Below are 25,124 nucleotides of genomic sequence, written 5' to 3'. Positions count from 1 at the left end.
CCAACAAGTCAGCTGTGGCTGCTTTTTTCAGGTTTCTGATTGGACAAAATGTGCATGACAGTGTGTAGACAGTTTTGAAACTACACTTGTGTGGATGGAGATTGTTTTAACCCTAAATATGCGTTTTTGAAAATGTGTTCGTGTGGACATGGCCTAGATTTAGCTTTGAGTTTTGAAGCAACAAATATTTCTGCACTGAATTTTTTTTTTTACACTGAATTTTTAAACACAAATTTTGCTCAAAAAATGTGAAATTATCAGCGCATTTGCAATCCAGTTCACAAAAATCAAACGCAAAAAAAAAATCAGTCGCAAAAAAAAAAAGCTTTCATTATAAAAGACACAAAATGAACCTCCATCCACTGTGGGTAGTAAGTGAAAACAGCAATTTAACGTCCCCAAGTAACCCGACATGCATGTTTTTGGACCGTGCCAGAAAGCCCGAGTACATGAATTGCTGCATCCAGTTGAGTGCATTTAGTCTCAGTGGCCTTGTAGCCGCGTGTTAGCATTTGTGAACATCTGCAGTTTGATAAAACTTGCAGTTGGCATCCCGGTCTAGCACTTCGCTTCCTCGACGCCCTGTTGCCATAGCGATGGTGTGCAGGGCAGCGTCATAGCGGCGAATAACTCACACGCAGGGAAAGTGTTAGGGTGGCAGAACTGTGGTGGTAGAGAAAAAATTGGGTTTTTTGCAGATTTCCCGGCTTATGGATATGCGATGTTTGAAGAATCCCTCGATGGATTTCGAGTTGTTTCTCTGGACTGTTCTGTCATGTTTGCTGGGACGTACGCAAATTTTCGCAAAGTAGGATTCATTAATCAAATATTTTTATACAAAACCCAAAACCAGTGAAGTTGGCACGTTGTATAAATGGTAAATAAAAACGGAATACAATGATTTGCAAATACTTTTCAACTTATGTTCAATTGAATAGACTGCAAAGACAAGATATTAAATGTTTGAACTGAGATTTTTTTTTTTTTGCAAATAATCATTAACTTAGAATTTAATGTCAGCAACACATTGCAAAAAAGTTGGCACAGGGGCATTTTTACCACTGTGTTACATGGCCTTTCCTTTTAACAACACTCAGTCAAGGTTTGGGAACTGAGGAGACCAATTGTTGAAGCTTCTCAGGTGGAATTATTTCCCATTCTTGCTTGATGTACAGCTTAAATTGTTCAACAGTCCGGGGGTCTCCGTTATGGTATTTTAGGCTTCATAATGCGCCACACATTTTCAATGGGAGACAGGTTTGGACTACAGGCAGGCCAGTCTAGTACGCGCACTCTTTTACTATGAAGTGTACTGTTGTAACACATGGCTTGACATTGTCTTGCTGAAATAAGCAGGGGCGTCCATGATAACGTTGCTTGGATGGCAGCATATGTTGCTTCAAATCCTGTATGTACAGTACTTTTCAGCATTGATGGTTCCTTCACAGATGTGTAAGTTACCCATGCCTTGGACACTAATACACCCCCATACCATCACAGATGCTGGCTTTTCAACTTTCCGCCTATAACAATCCAGATGGTTCTTTTCCTCTTTGTTCCGAAGGACACCACGTCCACAGTTTCCAAAAACAATTTGAAATGTGGACTCGTCAGGCCACAGAACACTTTTCCACTTTGCATCAGTCCATCTTAGATGAGGTCGGGCCCAGCGAAGTCGGCTGCGTTTCCGGGTGTTGTTGATAAATGGCTTTTGCTTTGCATAGTAGACTTTTTCCTTGCACTTACAGATGTAGCGACGAACTGTAGCTACTGACTGTGGTTTTCTGAGACATTCTCTATTAGATAAAATGGTTTTCCGTATTGGGACCATGATTCATGTCCTAACTTGTTCACCGGTCCTCATATGGAAGGTACTTTTTTTTGTTGATGTCTCAAGAAGGTTAGAAATACAAGAACACACACACACAGTTATAAGCACTTTGATGAATTTATACTTTTTGTGTGCGATTTAAGCTTTTTTTTTATCTAACTGTACTCCAATCTCCCTCCCTCTATTAACACACACACACACACACACACAATTTTTTGTTCATCCTTTAATCCCAAACTGCTTAAGGAAGCGAAAGGGAGCAATCGCTTCACAATGTCTGGGCTCAGCAGTGTTCATTCGCCGCTTGCTATCTCGCAACGCGCTCGGCAGCGGAGAAGCCGCTTCCTGCCGACGCCTAGAACCTTCCCGGCGCTCTGCGTGATATACCCTCTGACAGACGTTGACGTCGCCTCGTCAGCTTGTTGAGAAGTAGAGGAAATATCCCGGGATCCTTCAAAGCTGACATGGTTGGGGGGGAGCGTCGATACGACGTGGTGCCCACAATGATGCCTGTTAGGAGGGAAAACCCTCCTGAGAAATTAAACGGAAATGTTTATTTGCAGAGACAGCGATGCGTCATTTTGTGTGAGACTCCCAACAAAATGAGAGTGGGTGTGACGCAGAAGGCTTCCAAAAGGCGGAGGGATGAAGTGGAGAGTCAGTGGCCCGTCGAGCCCTTTTTGCCGTGATTGAAAGAGATGTTGAGCGCCAACATCTGTTGGTGGATTTGAGCTGAGCTGCTGTCTGTCTGTGCGCCCCCGTGGAATATGGCAAAGTCAATCAAGCTGACCTGTTTTCGCCCCCACTCGGCTGTACATGTAGCTTGATATGTAGGGTCAGAAATCTATGAAGCGTTAAGCGTGGCCTTTTGAGAGAGAAAGAGACTTATTCTCGGGTTAGACGGGTATTACCGTATTTTACGGACCATAGGGCGCACCGGATTATAAAATGCACTGCCGATGAATGGTCTATTTTCGATCTTTGTTCATATAAAGGCACACCGGATTATTATTTTTTTCTAAATGTAAAACACTTCCTCGTTGTCTACATAACACGTGATGGTGATTCTTTGGTTAAAATGTTGCATAGGTTATGTTTTACAGATCATCTTCAAGCGCGCTTTCTGACAGTCGCTTCAGGATGCACCGTTTTGTGGGAGGTATTATTTACGTGGCTCACCTTCGACAGCGTCTTCTCCCCGTCATCTTTGTTGTAGCGGTGTAGCGTGCAAGGACGGGGGTGGAAGAAGTGTCAAAAGATGGAGCTAACTGTTTTAATGACATTCAGACTTTACTTCAATCAATAACAGAGCAGCATCTCCTCACCCGTGGCTCACTAGTGCAACAACAACACCGGAAATGTGTCCTGTGAAAAACTGTCTGACCGGAACTCTCTAAAGTTCCTTGGGTGAATAATACAAACTCACTACACCGGTATGTTTTAGCGCTTTCATGGCGAGTTTACTGACAGATATAAGTAAGAACTTTACACTACTTTATATTAGAAATGGCAACAGCGGAGGATGAATGTCCCATAACAAGAAGATAGAGAAAAAGAAGAAGCTTATGGACTACAAAGGCGGACGCGTGAAATTTTTCAGGACTTATGCAAATCCCAAATACAGATCAGCAGGTACCAGAAGGTAAGAAAAGTTGCTTTTGTATAATATTGCAAAACAAAACGCCACACACCATAATAATACTCGTATGTTGAAAGCACAGTACAATCCATCAAGCGGTGCGGCTTCATAGCTTACCAAAGCCATACTAAAACATGTTGATAGATATTTGAGCGCTGTGTGTAATGTTTTATATTGTCAAAGGAACGTATAACATTTGGTGTTGTTTACTTGAGTTATATTGCAGTCTACACGTATCTCTTATGTGTGACTGCCATCATATTGCAGTCTACACATATCTCTTATGTGTGACTGCCATCTACTGGTCACACTTATAATTTCACCATGTACCAAATAAAATAGCTTTGAGGTCGGTAAGCAAAACCAGAATTATTCCGTACATTAGGCGCACCGGGTTATAAGGCGGTTAATGTATACAGTTTTTACCGGACTATAGAGCGCACCGGCACACAAGCCGCATCCACCAAATGTTCGAAAAAAAAATGTCCCCCCATATATTAGCCACACTGACAAGACGCAGATATATACGTTGTGAAATGACAACAAATATTTGGTGAATGTTTATTTACATACTTCAATTGTTTCCAAACGGTGTCTGTAACACGGCAGTAAACAAAACAGAAGTCATCGTCATGGACCCACTAACTGCGCAAGCTAGCTCTGCAATTAGCTAAACAGACTCAATAACTCCACGGGGACGCTTTGGTGAGTTTACGAAACTGAAACAATACAAAAAGAATGCCATTGTAAGTTAATAATAGTAACACAGACACTTGTTAGTATATTAGCTAATGATGCAAGCTTCATTACATTACGATAACACATACAAAAATATGCATGGAAACACTCCTACAGACATCACACATGGGACGGTTTAGTAAGTAAGAATTGTTTTAATTATATTGTAAAACTTAGCGCGTCAGGTATGACAAAAGATGCTATTTTTTGGGGGTCTTGAAAATTAAATTTCAAAATCGGCTCCTTTTATAATGAGAAAAAATGTGCCCCTCCTACCAGTTTAACGTATCGACACGAAAACCGCTGTAGATGTCTATCATGAGAGGACGCACGTAAAAGTCTCAAGAACCCATACCTGAAAACGAACAGGAAGTCGGCCATCTCATATTTTCAACTTCCTTATCTCATGATTTTGAGTTTTTATCTCAGAAATATGACTTTTATATCTTATAATTATGACTTTTTTAATCTTATAATTATGAACTTCGTATTTCATATAATTTCAAATGTTTATGTCATAATTTCGACTTTTTATCTCATAAATTTGCCTTTTTATCTCATAATTATGACTTTTTTTAATCTTGTAACTATGACTTTTTTATCTGATAATTATGACCTTCTTATCTCCATCCATCCATTTTCTACCGCTTATTCCCTTTTGGGGTCGCGGGGGGCGCTGGAGCCTATCTCAGCTACAATCGGGCGGAAGGCGGGGTACACCCTGGACAAGTCCCCACCTCATCGCAGGGCCAACACAGATAGACAGACAACATTCACACTCACATCCACACACTAGGGCCAATTTAGTGTTGCCAATCAACTTATCCCCAGGTGCATGTCTTTGGAAGTGGGAGGAAGCCGGAGTACCCGGAGGGAACCCACGCAGTCACGGGGAGGACATGCAAACTCCACACAGAAAGATCCCGAGCCCGGGATTGAACCCAAGACTACTCAGGACCTTCGTATTGTGAGGCAGATGCACTAACCCCTCTGCCACCGTGAAGCCTTCTTATCTCATATCATTTCAAATTGTTATGTCATAATTTTGCCTTTTTATCTCATAATTTTGCCTTTTTATTTCATAATTTTGCCTTTTTATCTCATAATTATGACTTTTTTAATCTCATAATTATAACTTGATCTCATAATTGTGACTTTTTTTATTTTATAATTATGACTTTTTTATCTCAAATTATGACTTTTTTATCTTATAATTATGACCTTTGTATTTCATATCATTTTAATTTTTTATGTCATAATTTTGACTTTTTATCTCATAAATTCTCCTTTTTATCTCATAATTATGACTTTTTTAAATCTCATAATTATGACTTTTTTATCTCATAATTATGACCTTCTTCTCTCATATCATTTCAATTTGTTACGTCATAATCTTGACTTTTTATCTCATAATTTTGCATTTTTATCTCATATTTATAACTTTTTAAAAATCTCATAATTATAACTTTTATCTCATAATTATGACCTAATCTCATATCATTTGAATTTTTTATGCCCGAATTTTGACTTTTTAATCTCATAATTATGATTTTTTTAATCTTATAATTATGACTTCTTTTTTTTAAAATCTCATAATTATGACCTTATCTGATAATTATGACCTTCTAATCTCGTATCATTTCAAATGTTTGGGTCATAATTTTGACTTTTTATCTCGTAATTTCGCCTTTTTAAGTCATAATTATGACTTTTTTTCTCATAACTATGTATTTATCTGATAATTATGACCTTATCTCATATAATTTTGCCTTTTTATCTCATAAATATGATGTTTTTTAATCTCATAATTATAACTTTTTTATCTCATAACAATGACTTTATCTTATATAATTTTAAATTTTTATGTCATAACTTTGACTTTTTAACTCATAATTTCGATTTTTTTTAATCTCATACCAAGAACTTTTTTTTATTATAATTAAGACTTTCTTATCTCATAATTATGACTTTTCGTCTCATAATTATGATGTACCATTCAAGTATTTTCTTTTTTTAGTGTCAAAAAGGGGCTTCCATAAAAAGGTGATAATCAGTGAGTCTAAAAAAACTGAGACTTATCATATGACCTGTCAAAAAAGAGCATTATTTATAGTATTATATATTTACTTTCAGTCCTGTTACTGTGTATGTGCCGCAGGCATGAAGCAAACTTGCTTATCATTGAACTGTGCTGCCACTCACCCCAGCGGAGACCACTTGTTTGCTTAATAAAATATCCCAAAATGCATCTTCATTCTAGTAATATGGTTCTGGGTCTGGTGAATGCAACCTCTGCAGATGAGGCTATAGCGGCTCTCTATTTTGCCCACAAATCTCACTAAATAATTATCCAACCCGCAAACAATACTCTATTTACATCTCGTGACCTGAATATTAACCAAATATTAATAATATTGTTATTATAAGCGCTAACATCAAGGATGCGTATAGCTCCATACCACTACCTTTGACACCGTTAACCACGCTATACTGTTGGATAAGCTCAGAGCAATCGGATTTGATAAAACCTCATCGAGCTGGATGCAATCTTACTTGGAGGGGAGGAAACAGGTGGTTGAGTTGAACGGCACCGTGTCCCTCCCCCTCTCAGTAAGCTGCGGAGTCCCCCAAGGCAGTATATTAGGGCCTTTACTGTTCCTAATATACATAAACGACATGTCATCAGCATGCGACTGTGAATTGTTTTTGTTTGCGGATGACTCGGCCCTACTGGTATCCGGCAAGGACAAGTCACAGGTGGAGAAAATCCTCAGTGCTGAACTTTGTAAAATTTGCACCTGGCTCGCTGACGACAAACTATCCATACACTTGGGTAAAACGGAATCCATCCTGTTTGGATCCCACATCAACCTTAAGAAAGTCAATGACTTCACTATAAAAGTGGGTGACATTGTTATCGCCAGGAAGGATGAGGTCACCTACCTAGGTTCCATTCTAGAGGCTAATCTTTCCTGTGATAAAATGGCAACCAAGGTAATCAAAAAGGTCAACCAACGAACGAGATTTCTCTATAGAATCTCCTCTCTGGTCAACAAAAGCACCATGAAGATTCTGGCGGGAACTCTCGTTCAACCCTTTTTCGATTACGCATGCACCTCCTGGTACCCTTGCACCTCCAAAACCCTCAAATCTAGACTCCAAACATCCCAGAACAAGCTAGTCAGATTACTTCTAGACCTCCACCCCAGATCACACCTCAGTCCTACCCACTTCTCCAAAGTGGGCTGGCTCAGGGTGGAGGACAGAGTAAAACAACTTGCACTGAGCCTTGTCTATAAAATCCGCTACACCTCCCTGATACCGAAGTATATGTCAAACTACTTCCTTAACGTAAATGACCGCCATAACCACAACACCAGGGGGAGCTCCACTAATCACGTTAAACCCAGATTCCGATCTAACAAAGGTCTTAACTCATTCTCTTTCTATGCCACATCAATGTGGAATGCACTCCCAACAGGTGTAAAAGAAAGGGCATCTCTATCCTCCTTCAAAACCGCACTAAAAGAACACCTCCAGGCAACTTCAACCCTAAACTAACACCCTCCCTTCCTCATCATACCTCTTCGGATTGTAAACAATCAAATGTAGTCACTTTTTCTTATAATTTCTGATCTCTCTCTCTGTGTCCAATACTTGCTGTACATATGTACCAAGTCAGTCCTACACTGTTCCAATGTCAATTTCTCTGATGATGCAATTGTTGATGATTGAAGTGTTAATACCAACCAAACTTAACCCCCCGCCCCCTCCATATCCCACACCCCGGATTGTAAATAATGTAAATAATTAAATTTATATACTGTGATGATTAACTTGTGTGATGACTGTATTATGATGATAGTATATATCTGTATCATGAACCCCGACTTAAACAAGTTGAAAAACGTATTCGGGTGTTACCATTTAGTGATCATTTGTACGGAATATGTACTTCACTGTGCAATCTACTAATAAAAGTTTCAATCAATCAAAAAAACCAGAGCTGGGCCGGTCAGACCACAACCTTGTTTACCTCAACCCCTGGGATGTGCCTCTAATCAAAAGACAGCCCGTGACCAAAAAAACAGTGAGAAGGTGGTCAGAAGGAGTCCAAGAGACACTACAGGGCTGTTTTGAGGTAACTGACTGGCAGGTGCTCATGGAGCCTCATGGAGAGGACATTGATGGGCTCACAGAGTGCATCACAGACTATATCAACTTCAAGTCTGTTGACTCAAATGTCCCATCAAGGACGGTCACCTGCTACCCAAACAACAAGCTGTGGGTGACCAAGGACATCAAAGCCCTACTGAATGAGAAGAAGAGGGCATTCAATGTTGGTAACAGGGAGGAGGTGAAAATAGTTCAGGGGCTGCTGAAGACCAAACTCAGGGAGGCCAAGGAGAACTACAGGAGGAAGCTGGAAGGGAAGCTGAAGGACAACAACATGAAGGCGGTTTGGAGAGGTATGCAGACCATCACCGGCCTCAAACTGTCGGGGATTATGGGGGTGGACGGAGACAAAGAGAGGGCCAATGAACTAAACCAGTTCTTTAACAGGTTTGACACAGTGGCTCCGACAAGCTCCTGCCCCCCCAAGACATGCCAGCCGGCCCCCTAACAACTTCAGCGAACCAATCCATTCCCCCGTCCCCTCCTCACAGCCCCCCAACTCCAATGACTAACTCCCCCCACTTAACACCTCACCTTCAGATTGATGATCCCCCCCCCCCCCCCAATCCCCCAACAACCTGAGACCCCCCCAGTGTGTCTGTCTGCAGAACACGTGAATGCACAGCTAAATAAGCTACAAACAGGAAAGGCCGCGGGTCCTGATGGTGTGAGCCCCAGGGTGCTCAAAGCCTGCGCCCCACAGCTGTGTAGTGTGCTACAGCACATCTTCAACATGAGCTTTAGGCTGCAGAAAGTCCCCACACTGTGGAAAACCTCATGCGTGGTCCCCATCCCCAAGTGTACGCGACCCAGCACGTCGAAGGACTACAGGCCGGTGGCTCTAACCTTCCATATCATGAAGACCATGGAGAGGTTGGTCCTGGAACAACTCCGCCCTACAGTCAAGCCCCACCTGGACCCACTCCTATTCGCCTACCAGCCCCGACTGTGAGTGGAGGACGCAGTCATCTACCTGCTGAACTGAGCCCACACCCACCTAGACAAGCCTGCAAGCAGTGTGAGGGTCATGTTTTTTGACTTCTCCAGTGCTTTTAATACCATACGGCCTGGACTACTGGGTGTGAAGTTGGAGACGATGCAAGTGGAGGCCTCCTTGGTGTCCTGGGTTGTTGATTACCTGACTAACAGACCACAGTACATGCGACTGCAGGACTGTGATCTGACAGGCTGCTCAGCAACACCGGGGCCCCGCAGGGCACAGTCCTCTCCTCCTTCCTCTTCACCATCTACACCACCGATTTCCATTATCACTCAGAGTCCTGCCACCTTCAGAAGTTTTCTGATGACTCTGCGATAGTGGGGTGTATTGAGGATGGTGATGATGAGAAATACAGGGCGCTGGTGGAGGACTTTGTCACATGGTGTGGAAAGAACCACCTCCAGCTTAATGTGACGAAGACCAGGGAGCTGGTTGTGGACCTGGGAAGGAGGAGGAGTACTCCGGCGACTCCTGTTTCCATCAGGGGGGTCGATGTGGACATGGTTGAGGATTATAAATACCTCGGTGTACACATCGAAAACAAGCTGAATGGGTCAAAACACGCTGAGGCACTCTACAAGGAGGGACAGAGACGCCTCTACTTCCTCAGGAGGCTAGGATCCTTTAACGTCTGCACAAAGATGTTGAAGATGTTCTACGAGTCGGTGGTGGCGGGCACCTACTTATACGCCGTGGCCTGCTAGGGCAGCGGGCTGAGAGCGAGGGACGCAAACAGACTGGACAAGTTGGTAGAGAAGGCCAGTAACGTGGTGGGAGTGGAGCTAGACTCTCTGGCGGTGGTGTCAGAGGGGAGAAGTCTCGCAAAACTCCTAGCCATTATGGACAACACCTCCCACCCACTACACTCGGACCTTGCAGAGAGAATGAGCACGTTCAGTGGAAGGCTCAGACTCCCAAAATGCAACACGGAACGACACAGGAGGTCCTTCATACCGACAGCCATCAGACTGTATAATGCATATGTTCCTTGACTGCACTTAAATGTAGAATATATGTAGAATATATTTATATTATTTATATATTATATATATATTATATATATTATATTATATGATATTATTTATAATTATTATTGTCTATTGTGAGCGAACTGTGGTGCTGAATTTCCCCCAGGGATCAATAAAGTACTTTCTATTCTATTCTATTCTAACGCAGACAAGCTATTTTTAGCATTGATTACGGAGAGCGAGCTGTAGTTTATGCTGCACTGGACTCAAGGAGAGACTTTAATGTCATTATAAATTGAAACTGAAGATGGGAGTAATGCATCATATATGCATGCAAACTGCCGTAAAGCTGTAAAGAAGAAGTTTGGTGTGTCTGCTTCTGCTACCACTGTGTCTCGTTCGGTTATAAATCATGCCTCTCACCTGGGTAGTTGGAGGATTTAGCCATGAATCTAGAAGCTGTTCATCTGTGACATTCAGTTTATACCCGGATATGGAGACTAACACACACAACCAAAGACAGCAACTTTTTTAACACTTCATGTGGATTCAAATTAATTCTTCATCTGAACGGGAAGATGTGGACATCCTATCAGTCATCGCAGTGAGAGCAGACATTGTACAGTAATCTATCGTTTTATGATGTTTGTAGTTTGTATTTCTTGTTTAGCACTGAGCAATACCGCTACATGATGCTTAGTGTTTCACTAAAGCTGGATCTGTTTAGCAGAGCTTCTAAAACTTGTAGCTCACCTTTCTTATATTCGGGATGAAAACTATATGGTTCTAAACCATAATTTCTCCCAAAGTAGTCGTTATTGGCTCTCACAAAGTCTGCTTGTTTAGCATTGTTGTTGATGGGGAAGGGATCTGTGGTTCCTCCTCTATGTCACGGATCATGTGACTGGCTTCCTCATTATCTCACAAATGGCTCGGTAATCTCTGTGAGATTGATACTATTTTGATCATATCTATTTACTCGCAAACTTTATAAGTCTTTAGGTGTCATAAATCAGATATATATGATAATATGATAATAGCTTCAATATATTTTTCCACTCTAGTGCTACTTTAAAGGTGAAGAATGATTGCATTTTTAATATGCAATAATTTCAGTTTTAAAAATAAATGTATTTGTTAATAATTTTTTTATTTTGCCCACAATGACAACAACATGTTGGGACTTTATATTGTTTAGTGCACGGTCAGGAGTGTTTTATTTTTGCGGTTTTCTTCCTCGTTAAACTACACTGTAAAAAGTGGCCGTAAAAACTATGGCAAGCAATTGTTAAATAGCAAGAGTAAAATCAAAAATAGTAAATGCGGTGTAATCCTGCTAAATTCCAGCTAAATGACTACGGCTATAAAAAACATAGAAAACACATGACTTTACTGTGAAAATTTTGAAACATTTGTACACTGCTTTTGCAAATACTGTAATGTCACAAGCATGCAAATACTCAATGTTATTTTGTCTAAATCAGGGATGTCAAACATGCGGCCCGAGTGCCTGAACATGTTCAATCCGGCCCGCGAGATGAGTTTGAGCTGTATTTTTTAAATTGGAGAAACTGCTGTTCTAAATGTGTCCACTAGATGTCGCAACAGTAATTCTGTTAGGCAAGCAAATAGTTTATACCGGGGCGAGCAAGTATACCAAGCAGAAGTGCCACGGTAAAGCGGGGCTGTGACTCCTCCTCATCGACTCAACGTAAAACAAACAGGAGTAAAATAAACAATTGGTAACCACACTTCAAATGCTGCATGAGACACTGCACATTGATATAGTCTGGGGAAATTATTGTCTTCTCTGCAAATGTAAAGAAAGTCAACATTGTGTGATTTACTGCAATACTGTCAGTCTTTTAGGTTTTATTTTTTTGTCAATACACAGTGATGCCTAGAAAGCAGGAAGTAAGTCAACCATATTGAATAGTTTGTACCTCAGTTTGTTGAGTTAGCACAGGATTAATATGTGGAAATGACAAACAAGTTTTTATTTATGCTTTATTTTGTTTTTTGTTCAATCCCAGATGGGCTGTGACTTACAGTTTAACTATTTTGTAGATACACTGACACAAAGTCTGAGTTAATAATAATAATAATAATAATAATAACTGGGATTTATATAGCGCTTTTCTAAGTACCCAAAGTCGCTTTACATGTAGAACCCATCAATCAGAGTTCATTGTGTTCTTCATGACACACTACGGCCAATTTAGTGTTGCCAATCAACCTATCCCCAGGTGCATGTCTTTTGAGGTGGGAGGAAGCCGGATTGTACAATTAAATTTACAGCAGTTTTAGGGGTTTGTGTTAAAGAATTAGCCTAGTTAACATTCGGCTAACCTTGTATTTTTGTGGCAAGTGGTTTCAGACGTCTTATGTCTATGTACTTCATTGCAAACTGCATGTAAATGAAGCACAATGTGTGTTTAAGTGTGTTGGAACCGCTTGCAAGCAGCTATTTAACAGATACGGAGCATTTAAGGCTCATTTTTGATAGCTCACTTGAAGGAACATGTGGCAGGAGGCCATGTTGTCAGTTGCCCAGTGAAAGGTTGTACAAATACTTTCAAGTTAAAATCCTCATGTGCCGCTCCCATGTCTCGGAAACACGGGCATTTTGCAGATACCAGGTAGGGTGGGACAGTGGTTAACACTTGTGCCTATCAGTGAGAATGTCCTGGATTTGATTCCCTGTCCAAGGGGTATTTTTGTGTGGCGTTTGCATGTATTCACTGTGACTGCGTGGGTTCTCTCCGGGTACTCAAAGACATGCACCTGGGGATAAGCTGATTGGCAATACAAACATTGGCCCTAATTTGTTTTACGGTGAATTCTTGACGACAGCTGCCAAAAAGTTATTTTTGTAAACAGATTAACAATACATCAGTTTTTTTCGTAGTAATTTACCATGAACAACTGTAAAATTAACAAATTCAACATTAACATACTGTAATGTCCTAAACATGGTGACTGTATTTTGTATGGTAAATTCCTGGCAACCACAGCTGCCGGTAGTATCGCTAAAATTCGTTCTATTTTATCCGCTAGCGACGCTGAGATCATTATTCATGCGTTCGTTACGTCTCGTCTCGACTACTGTAACGTATTATTTTCGGGTCTCCCCATGTCTAGCATTAAAAGATTACAGTTGGTACAAAATGCGGCTGCTAGACTTTTGACAAGAACAAGAAAGTTTGATCATATTACGCCTATACTGGCTCACCTGCACTGGCTTCCTGTGCACTTAAGATGTGACTTTAAGGTTTTACTACTTACGTATAAAATACTACACGGTCTAGCTCCATCCTATCTTGTCGATTGCATTGTACCATATGTCCCGGCAAGAAATCTGTGTTCAAAGAACTCCGGCTTATTAGTGATTCCCAGAGCCCAAAAAAAGTCTGCGGGCTATAGAGCGTTTTCTATTCGGGCTCCAGTACTATGGAATGCCCTCCCGGTAACAATTAGAGATGCTACCTCAGTAGAAGCATTTAAGTCCCATCTTAAAACTCATTTGTATACTCTAGCCTTTAAATAGCCCCCCTGTTAGACCAGTTGATCTGCCGTTTCTTTTCTTTTCTCCTCTGCTCCCCTGTTCCTTGTGGAGGGGGGGGGCACAGGTCCGGTGGCCATGGATGAAGTGCTGGCTGTCCAGAGTCGGGACCCGGGGTGGACCGCTCGCCTGTGCATTGGCTGGGAACATCTCTGCGCTGCTGACCCGTCTCCGCTCGGGATGGTGTCCTTGCTGGCTCCACTATGGACTGGACTCTTACTATTATGTTGGATACACTATGGACTGGACCCTCACAATATTATGTCAGACCCACTCGACATCCATTGCTTTCTGTCTCCCCTAGAGGGGGGGGGGGTTACCCACATATGCGGTCCTCTCCAATGTTTCTCATAGTCATTCACATCGACGTCCCACTGGGGTGAGTTTTTCCTTGCCCTTATGTGGGCTTTGTACCGAGGATGTCGTTGTGGATTGTGCAGCCCTTTGAGACACTTGTGATTTAGGGCTATATAAATAAACATTGATTGATTGATTGATAGTTTAACGTAAATTGTGCAGATTTTTTTTTGGTCAAGTGGGTTGTAGAAAACTGCAAAACCTGCACACATTGTCACGTTAAATATGAACAGTGTTACATATTATATGTTGAGATTTTATCGTGTCTTATGCTTCCACAAATGTATCAAATGTTCTCACCTTTTGCATACATGAGCTAACGAGATTTGGAAAAAATCTAAATAATTCGGCAATATTGAAAATATTTTGCATTTAGATATTTGGTTTGTTTTGTATTAAAACTTTGTGATGTCTTTTGTATTTGTGGTTGTAACTCTCTGGTGATCAAAGCTCGGTTAATACACGTAACGCTAAATTTGACCAGTAGAGGGCGATAACGCTACACCTTAGGTTTAATTGTGTTGAGCCACATCCGTTGTGTGCAATATTTGCTGTAGCTTTTGTTTAATTTTTATATGTGGAAAAATCTGTAGTTTATTATGTGAATGTATGAACACTAAACTTTCTATTTCATTTATGTGAGTTACACAATGGACATTATAGTTAGTAATGTTTATATGTTCAGTCTTACTAACCGAAATGAACGAAGAAGTGTAAATAAATAAAACCGAGGAAGGAGAACAATTCAATTGAAGGAACAAAAGTCTTATTTTATTCTCTCAAATCAGTGATTGCATTGTGTTCAAAATATTACTCCCTACTTGTTAAATAGTATGTTTTTGGGGGGGTTTTCGGCATCGTGTGGCTATAAAAGAAAAAATATATATTATTTTGACATTTAGGTCAGACAATAGAAGTATAATGTGTGCAAATATGATGTAATGGATGAGAAGGTCTGATGCTGGATGTTAATTACAAATAAAGAAGGAACATGAATCCTTAACAAAACTTCTGGAGCTTCTGTTTCTTCTTGCTGTTAACTATCTGTCTATCTACACACACTGGAAACGAGTAGCGAAGGCAGAATAATGAAATGATTGACAGCGCAGTGTGAGAGCCGATATGTTTCAAAGGAATATAATCTTTCTGATGAAACATCCACATTTATAGCCCTGGTATATGTCATCGATTCAAATTGACACACACTAGCAAGTTTCATTTGGGGAAGTCACACTTGACTGTACAGAATGTGCGCCTGACTTCCTGCTGATAAAGTCTCCTCCAAATATGAAACGACTTCCCTCGGTGCCGCACACTCCCCCTCCGCATCCATGTACTCACGTGTTTGTACCCTGATGCTGCCGACTCCTCAAGATGAAAGGCCAGCATATTGATGCTGATACAATATTAACCTCTGTATGTGTGTATGTGTGTGTGTTGTGTAGGAGTTTGCCACCCTTACCAAGGAGCTGAACATATGTCGAGAGCAGCTGCTGGAGAAAGAGGAGGAAATATCGGAGCTGAAAGCTGAAAGGAACAACACCAGGGTATGTGTGTGTGTACACGCTACAGTGCATACTCCGCTGATAAAGACATGTTCTTCAAATATGTGGCTTTATTGTACGTCACTGTGTGTGTGTGTGTGTGTGTGTGTGTGTGTGTGTGTGTGTGTGTGTGTGTGTGTGTGTGTGTGTGTGTGTGTGTGTGTGTGTGTGTGTGTGGGTTTTTAGTTATTATAATTTATTGTACGTCACTGTGTGTGTGTTTTTATTTATTATATTTTATTGTACGTCACTGTGTGTGTTTTTATCTATTATATTTTATTGTACGTCACCGTGTGTGTGTTTTTATTTATCATATTTTATTGTACGTCACTGTGTGTGTGTGTGTGTTTTATTTAATATATTTTATTGTACGTCACTGTGTGTGTTTTTATTTATTATATTAATATCATATTATATTTATTTATTATATTATCTTATATTCAGTTATTTATTTATTATATTTATTCATTTATTTATTATATTTATCATTTATTTATTATACTTATATCATATTATATTTATTTATTATATGATATTATCCATCCATCCATTTTCTACCACGTGTCCCGAGTTAAATGGTAAATGGTAAATGGGTTATACTTGTATAGCGCTTTTCTACCTTCAAGGTGCTCAAAGCGCTTTGACACTATTTCCACATTCACCCATTCACACACACATTCACACACTGATGGCGGAAGCTGCCATGCAAGGCCCTTACCACGACCCATCAGGAGCAAGGGTGAAGTGTCTTGCTCAAGGACACAACGGACGTGACGAGGTTGGTAGAAGGTGGGGATCAAACCAGGAACCTTCAGGTTGATGTCACGTCCACTCTCCCAACATCGCCATGCCGTCCCCTATTTATTCATTTATTTATTTTATGTATTATATTTTTATTGTATGTCACTGTGTGTGTGTTTTTATTTATTATATTTTATTGTATGTCACTGTGTGTGTTTTTGTGTATTATATTTTATTGTACGGCGTGGCGCAGTGTAAGAGTGGCCGTGCGCAACCCGAGGGTCACTGGTTCAATCCCCACCTAGTACCAACCTCGTCATGTCCGTTGTGTCCTGAGCAAGACACTTCACCCTTGCTCCTGATGGGTGCTGGTTAGCGCCTTGCATTGGCAGCTCCCTCCATCAGTGTGTGAATGTGTGTGTGAATGGGTAAATGTGGAAGTAGTGTCAAAGCGCTTTGAGTACCTTGAAGGTAGAAAAGCGCTATACAAGTACAACCCATTATCATTACGTCAGTGTGTGTTTTTATTTATTATATTTTATTGTACGTCACTGGGTGTGTGTTTTTATTTATTATATTTTATTGTACGTCACTGTGTGTGTTTTTATGTATTATATTTTATTGTACGTCAGTGTGTGTTTTTATTTATTATATTTTATTGTACGTCACTGTGTGTGTTTTTATTTATTATATTTTATTGTATGTCACTGTGTGTGTTTTTATTTATTATATTTTATTGTATGTCACTGTGTGTGTTTTTATTTATTATATTTTATTGTACGTCACTGTGTGTGTTTATTATTTAGTATATGTTATTGTACATCATTTTGTGTGTGTATTTATTTATTATATTTACATTATATTTTATTTATTTATTATATTTATTTATTCATTATATTTATATATTATATTTCCATCCATCCATTTTCTACCGCTTTTCCCTTTGGGGTCGCGAGGGCGTTGGAGCCTATCTCAGCTACAATCGGGCGGAAGGCGGTGTACACCCTGGACAAGTCACCACCTCATCACAGGGCCAACACAGATAGACAGACAACATTCACACTCACATTCACACACTAGGGCCAATTTAGTGTTGCCAATCAACCTATCTTTTTTATATTTTATTGTACGTCACTGTGTTTTTCTCCACTCAATACAGCATTGATTCTGTATGTTATGTATACTATGTGTGTGTGCGTGTGTGTGTGTAGCTGCTGCTGGAGCACCTGGAGTGTTTGGTGTCTCGTCACGAACGCAGTCTCAGGATGACAGTTGTGAAAAGGCAGGCCCCGCCACCATCTGGAGTCTCCAGCGAGGTGGAGGTCCTCAAAGCCCTCAAGTCACTGTTTGAACATCACAAGGCTCTGGATGAAAAGGTGACCACCTTCAACATTATGCATTACAGAATATACCAGAAACCACTCAGTGGCCCTTCTGCAGCAACCTCTTGCAGTCTGGCAAACAGCAGTTTCTGCAATTTGCATTGTGCACTCTGGTAATGAAGAAGCAGCGCAATTCCTCTAATATGAAGCCACACGAAAACAAAAGACAGTGACCTACGTTTGTGTCGCCTCGCAGGTCATGTGTTTGTGCTCGAAAGGGGAACTGCACTTTTTTTGGAATCTTGCCTATCGTTCACAATCATTATGAGAGACAAGAAGACATGTCTTGTTATACGATTTTAAAAATGATTTAAAAAAACGCTTGGTAGATGCAACTAATGCGTGTCACCATATAATGTAGTAACAGACACCTTCAGAACAATATGTAATATAATCAATATTTACTGTATTTGGTCGTGGTAACAGACAACAAAGACGACTATTTTTGGACAAATGAGGATTCAAAACCTTATACTTTTGAAGCTGAATATACTGAGGATGAACTGCTGCTTCTAGAAGCAAGCGCGAAGGAAAGGTGAGACGTTGGAGCAGACAGAAGCCGAGAGAGTGAGATGAAAGTGACTTTGACGGTGTAAATGTGGAGCTTGGTGACAAGCTATTTTGACATAAATGGAGTACTTACCCCAATAAACCGGAAATAACGTCCCCGGGCAGCTGGACCAGACGTACAACTGTCCATTGAGTGAGTCATACGCTATTTGTACAAACAAAAATTGAAATACTACTTTACAGATACTGTAATATGATTGTTCATGTTTTTCACTAAGTACAGATTGGTGTCTTATCGTAGTGCTGTGCATTACCAACTGAAACGCATTTCGTGCTGACGTAGAAGCTAGCTTATCTCTTGCCTTAGTTTGCTTTTACGGCTAATACCGTAGCACGCCGATGTGTTACTACGCAAGAAAAATAGTTCCTCAGTGTTCACTCTTACAATAACAATGTTAATACAGCTTGGTTATTATACAGGTTGCAGAACGTAAATTAAGTATTGTTGATGCTTTTTGAATGCATTTTTGAAGTGATTTAGAGGTAGAATTAATTGCTCCCCTTAGCTGCATTGCTAGCCACCTAGAACAAGCCGATTTTTACGTTACAATGCAAAAAAACCTAAAAAACTTTTGTCTTCTTGTCTCTCATAAGTGCAGTTCTACTTTAAATATCTGTGTGTGTGTGTGTGTGTGTGTGTGTGTGTGTGTGTGTGTGTGTGTGTGTGTGTGTGTGTGTGTGTGTGTGTGTGTGTGTGTGCTGATAAGGTGCGCGAGAGGCTTCGCGTGGCTTTGGAGAGGGTGTCCACCCTGGAGGGACAGCTATCAGCTACCACACAAGAGGTAAGGAGACTGTTTGATCGAATCAAACATTTGCGAGAAGCCGTACTTCAAACATACGGTATCTCCGGAACATAACGCGTCAATATTTGCATTTCAAAACATAGAAAAATGTCATTCATGATAACGACCATTCATCGCAACTGAGATTTGAACCGACGGTCACAACTCCCTGAGCTACCCAGCCGTTTACTAAGTACACAAACACTTCTCTGCAAGACTGCTTTCGTTCATTATTTTTTATCTTCATAAAATGTTTTACTCGTCTTTTATCCTTTGGTGGTCCGTACTATTTGTACATGTTTCATTATTTTGTACTTTCCAGCGTCCCTCGGAGGGAGCCCTCTGCATCAGGGGTGATATCGGTCCTGGCCGTGGTCTGGTGACCTCCTGGTCCAGATGGCTCCTGTGATAGTGTTTCTTCACCTGGCTCCTCTGTACTCAGCTATACATTAATTTGTGTGATTGATGATGGGGGTTGTGGGTCATCAGGCATTGTTTTTAAGTCTAAAGCACTATGTGTTGCATTTATTTTATGCATGTAAAGTTCTTGGTAAATAAATGGTCCGCATAACGACCCCCTGTTTCAGAATTGATAGACGCTACATGATATATGTATTTTTTATTTCTATTAATGGTCTAAATGAAATTGTTGCGTGCATTGAGCGTTCTTTAGTACCGGGATGTCCGAACACGGCAAGTATACATGCGTACCCTTTCCGCTGTGATCGCAATGACGAGACACAGGTGTGCATTTTGCAAGGTTCGACTTTAACTGCGGCTGACCACTTGCCGTAATGCCCTAAAAAATTGACCATGCCAAAACCGCCCTTGACTTTTTACTTGTTAATGGACAATTGTAATGTAATTGTTTCGTCAAATAAATTGATAAAAACACCCCGACATGAGTTTTTTTCTTACATTTTCAAATGTTAAAGACATGGCATTATTAACGTTAATCGGTATAAACAACATTTATCGGAAGAATCGTCTTGCTTTCAGCGTCTATACGATGTGGCTCAAGTTGTTCTTTTTCTGTGTGACAACGAGAAAAGCCGGGTTGTTCCGAGAGATACACTAGTTACATCAGGGTCTGGAAGGACGTCAGGTGTTGGGTGAATTTAGGTCAGGCAGCTCTCAAAATGCAGAGTAAGGAACGAATCAAATAAAGAAAACACGTACAATTGCAGGCTGTTGGGAAAAAATGTAGCAAGATACACAACTTCTTTAGGCAGGTAATTCCATAGTTTGAATTGAGTACTAAATTAGTCGATCGTTTGCCCTCGAACACACATGGATTTGTTTACTTTTTTGTAAACGCTGATGTAAACAATAATTTAATGAAAATTGCATGACGTTTTATATATTTGTTTATACACAACTTTACTAGAAGTTAGGTCATACACACAACTGGGCACATATGCCCATTTTTTTTCAGATAAATGTGTGTGTGTGTGTGTATATATATATATATATATATATATATATATATATATATATATATATATATATATATATATATATATATATATATATATATATATATATATACACACACACACAGTTCAGGCCAAACGTTTGGAAACACCTTCTCTTTTCAATGTGCTTTCTTTATTTTCATGACTCTTTACATTGTAGATTGTCACTGAAGGCATCAAAACTATGACACCTGTAAAGTGAAAACCACTTCAGGTGAGTACCTCATCGAGAGAATGCCAAGAGTGTGCAAAGCAGTAATCAGAGCAAAGGGTGGCTATTTTGAAGAAACTAGAATATAAAACATGTTTTCAGTTATTTCACCTTTTTTTGTTGAGTACATAACTCCACATGTGTTCATTTATAGTTTTGATGCCTTCAGTGACAATCTACAAGTAAATAGTCATGAAAATAAAGAAAACGCATTGAATGAGAAGGTGTGTCCAAACTTTTGACCTGTAATGTGTGATATATATATATATATATATATCACACATTATATATATATATATATATATATCACACATTACAGGCCAAAAGTTATATATATATATATATATATATATATATATATATATATATATATATATATATATATATCCAGAGGTGGGTAGAGTAGCCAGAAATTGTACTCAAGTAAGAGTACTGTTACTTTAGAGATTTATTACTCAAGTAAAAGTAATGAGTAGTCACCCAAATATTTACTTGAGTAAAAGTAAAAAGTATGTTGTGAAAAAACTACTCAAGTACTGAGTAACTGATGAGTAACATACACACACATATCATATATATATATATATATATATATATATATATATATATATATATATATATATATATATATCCATCCCATCCATTTTCTACCGCTTATTCCCTTTGGGGTTGCGGGGGGCGCTGGAGCCTATCTCAGCTACAATCGGGCGGAAGGCGGGGTACACCCTGGACAAGTCGCCACCTCATCGCAGGGCCAACACAGATAGACAGACAACATTCACACTCACATCCACACACTAGGGCCAATTTAGTGTTGCCAATCAACTTATCCCCAGGTGCATGTCTTTGGAAGTGGGAGGAAGCCGGAGTACCTGGAGGGAACCCACGCAGTCACGGGGAGGACATGCAAACTCCACACAGAAAGATCCCGAGCCCGGGATTGAACCCAAGACTACTCAGGACCTTCGTATTGTGAGGGAGATGCACTAACCCCTCTGCCACCGTGAAGCCTATATATATATATATATATATATATATATATATATATATATATATATATATATATATATATATATATATATATATATATATATATATATATATATATATATATATATATATATATATATATACATATATACACATACATTGATATATACAGTATATCATTTATATTTATTTATTTTGCCGTTTTTGTTTACATGTTAAAGGTGTTTTAATGAATATACATGCATGTTTAACACATATAGATTCCTTTCTTTCATGTTGACAAGAATATAAGTTGGTGTATTACCTGATTCTGATGACTTGCATTGATTGTAATCAGACAGCAGTGCTTAACGTCCACGTTTTCAAATGCAGGAGAAAAAAAGTTCCTCCTTTCTGTCTAATACCACATGAAAGTGGTTGGTTTTTGGTATCTTATTTGTTCAGCTTCCATATTCGTTTTCACACACTTTACAAGAAATACATTGGCGGCAAATTCCGTAGCTTGCTAGCTTGTTTGCGCTGGCTTTCGGAGACTCTTATTTTGAAAGCGCAGGCGCGATGGAGCGGCACTTTTATTGTGAAGACAGGAACTGTGCAGTCAGTCTTTAGGCTTGTGACGGGATGTACGTTTGAAATAAAAAAGTGTCTTTTTTCCTTCACACTTTTGATTGATTGATTGAAACTTGTATTAGTAGATTGCACAGTACAGTACATATTCCGTACAATTGACCACTAAATGGTAACACCCCAATAAGTTTTTCAACTTGTTTAAGTCAGGTCATGTGACCGCCTGGCTCTGTTTGATTGGTCCAACGTCACCAGTGACTGCATCTGATTGGTGGAACGGAGTCAAACGTCACTAGTGACTGCATTTTATTGGTGGAACGGAGTGAAACGTCACCAGTAACGCAGGCACTTTGAAGGTCTGTCTGACAGACCAAAACAAACAAAGCGTGCATTAACAGATCGATAAAAATTAGTAGCGAGTAGCGAGCTGAATGTAGATAAAAGTAGCGGAGTAAAAGTAGCGTTTCTTCCCTATAAATATACTCAAGTAAAAGTAAAAGTAAGTTGCATTAAAACTACTCTTAGAAGTACAATTTATCCCAAAAGTTACTCAAGTAGATGTAACGGAGTAAATGTAGCGCGTTACTACCCACCTCTGTATATATCCATCCATCCATTTTCTACCGCTTTTCCCTTTTGGGGTCGCTGGAGCCTATCTATCTATATATTTATATATATATAAAATATGAGCCCTCCTTTAAGGCAACACTTGCCTTGACCTTAAAAAGTTAAAATTCAGGCCTGATTTTGGTTTTTAATGGTTAATTCTAAGCAACATGATGCTCCTTTGAGTCTCCTCTCAAAGGACGTTTGTTTTATGGCGTACACGGCATATGAACTTTACCGTTTTTTCTACATTGCTTGAACACGTTTTGGCAAAACCTGGCTCGACGTGTCAGAACTGTACGCACAAGCGATTAGGACACAAAGACTGGGAAATTAACCCATCCTATTATGTTCGGTTACGCCCAAGCGGTAGCCCAGGAGCAAAGAGGAGAAGACAGCACAGAGGACAAGAAGCTTAAATCCAGAGTATTGGAGGGAGTACCACCAAAAAACGAGTAAAGTACAAAAGAAAAGTGCCTAGATACTTATGAAGGTTCTCATTCATCCAGGACCTTGTCATCTCAGGGCGTTCAATCTTTCGCAATTGGACTGTTTGGTTTGTCATGTAAGATGTTTCGCCTCTCATCCGAGTAGACTTCATCAGTTCTTGCTCATAGACTTAGGTCGGTCAGATCTTGTCCAAACAGTTGGTGCCAAAATCCCAAGTATTTATACTCCAAGAACCAGGAGGGTGGGCCTGGGCATGGATGGTTTCACCCTATCATGGTGAGAAAAACAACTGTTTTGATGCAAACCAGCAATCCTAACTGTCAAAGCCAATTGTCAAAGGTGCCTGGAGGGAGGGAAGGAAGAGGCTGAGCACAAAGAAATGTCATTTTCTAATACTCACTAGAAAGTATACAGGAAGTACTAGACCAGGAGCAGGCATGTGGCTCGACAGCGAGGTAATGACAGAGAAATATCCAACACCGCGCTGTGGACGCAATCAGCTTAGGAAGCCTGGTGGTGATTGCTCACAGGTGCGCTCAGCTCCTCTTGCCCTCCCCTGGCACCATGGCAACTGAGGAGAGAAAGAAAACACAAAAATGAGGGCGAGCACAAAAACAAGGAAAAGCAGGGATGCAATCAAATCAAATGACTAAAATGCAACACAATCCCCTTTATTCATACAACACTATTAACAACAAAACTGTTTCCAGAGTGCGGCACATAAAAAGAAACAATACAAAGTAATTAAATGAATCATTTAAAATGAAACTGTCATGTCTGTGATCATGTTTTGTTTAGTTATGTTTTGCTTGGTTTTTGGACACGTTTTAGTTCTTGTCTTCACTCCCTTGCTTTGTCACCATAGTAACCATTAGTTTCACCTGGTTCAAATCCTCATGTCACGAACCTGTCTCACGTTTTCACATTTTGAGTCACGCACCTGTTTTCACTAATCATGTCACCAGTATTTAAGCTTGTTGTTGCCAGGCAGTCGGCCTGGTGACATTATCCTATCTTACCCCCGACATTCTGGATTTGCTCTGTGCTGACTTATTTCATGCTTGTAATCCATGCCATAGACTTCATGCTTTTCACGTCACAGTAAGTGTAGTTTTTCTTGTCCATAGTTTCTGTCTAAGTGTTTTTTGTTTCTTAGCCCAAGTTTATCTCCGCCTGTGTGCGCGCCTTTTGTTTGCACCTTTTTGTTGTAGTTTAGAGTTAAAAATAAATCATGTACTCACCTTCACGCCTTGCCCGCGCCAACTTTCCTTTGCATTCCGGGAAAACAAAACCCCCCAAGATCCACGTTTTGACAGAAACAAGTAAAAAACTAATAAAAAAAACAAGAATAAAACAAATTTAAAAAAGGAATACAACTATAAAATACATCAGTAAAATAGAATAAAACACTAAGAAACTAATCAATAAAATAGAATGAAAGCAATAAAAAACAAATGTAATAAAAATAATAAAACTATAGACAAATAAATCAATAGACTAAAACAAAAAACTAATCAATAAAATAGAATAAAACA

At 39.8% G+C, this 25,124-nt stretch overlaps 1 protein-coding gene and 1 long non-coding RNA gene across 9 annotated transcripts in view; one reads left to right on the top strand and one right to left on the bottom strand.

The window, feature by feature from the left end:
• ppfia4 (PTPRF interacting protein alpha 4) overlaps positions 1–25,124 on the top strand; it is a 278,835-nt gene that overhangs the window by 153,619 nt on the left and 100,092 nt on the right. For all 8 annotated transcript variants that reach the window (XM_061984869.1, XM_061984863.1, XM_061984868.1 and 5 more), the window contains exons 3-5: positions 15,717–15,818; positions 17,768–17,932; positions 19,216–19,290. In XM_061984869.1, coding sequence (XP_061840853.1) covers positions 15,717–15,818; positions 17,768–17,932; positions 19,216–19,290 — 342 coding nt within the window. The remainder of the gene's footprint in view (positions 1–15,716; positions 15,819–17,767; positions 17,933–19,215; positions 19,291–25,124) is intronic.
• Positions 2,067–24,010, bottom strand: LOC133622297 (uncharacterized). Its single transcript, XR_009817756.2, has 3 exons — positions 23,990–24,010; positions 17,783–17,899; positions 2,067–2,341 (listed from the first exon to the last, which is right to left on the bottom strand). It is a non-coding gene; the product is annotated as an uncharacterized lncRNA (long non-coding RNA).

This window comes from Nerophis lumbriciformis, linkage group LG23 (genome assembly GCF_033978685.3).
Source record: "Nerophis lumbriciformis linkage group LG23, RoL_Nlum_v2.1, whole genome shotgun sequence".
Classification (NCBI taxonomy): domain Eukaryota; kingdom Metazoa; phylum Chordata; class Actinopteri; order Syngnathiformes; family Syngnathidae; genus Nerophis; species Nerophis lumbriciformis.
This window is presented reverse-complemented; position numbering and strand designations above follow the sequence as displayed.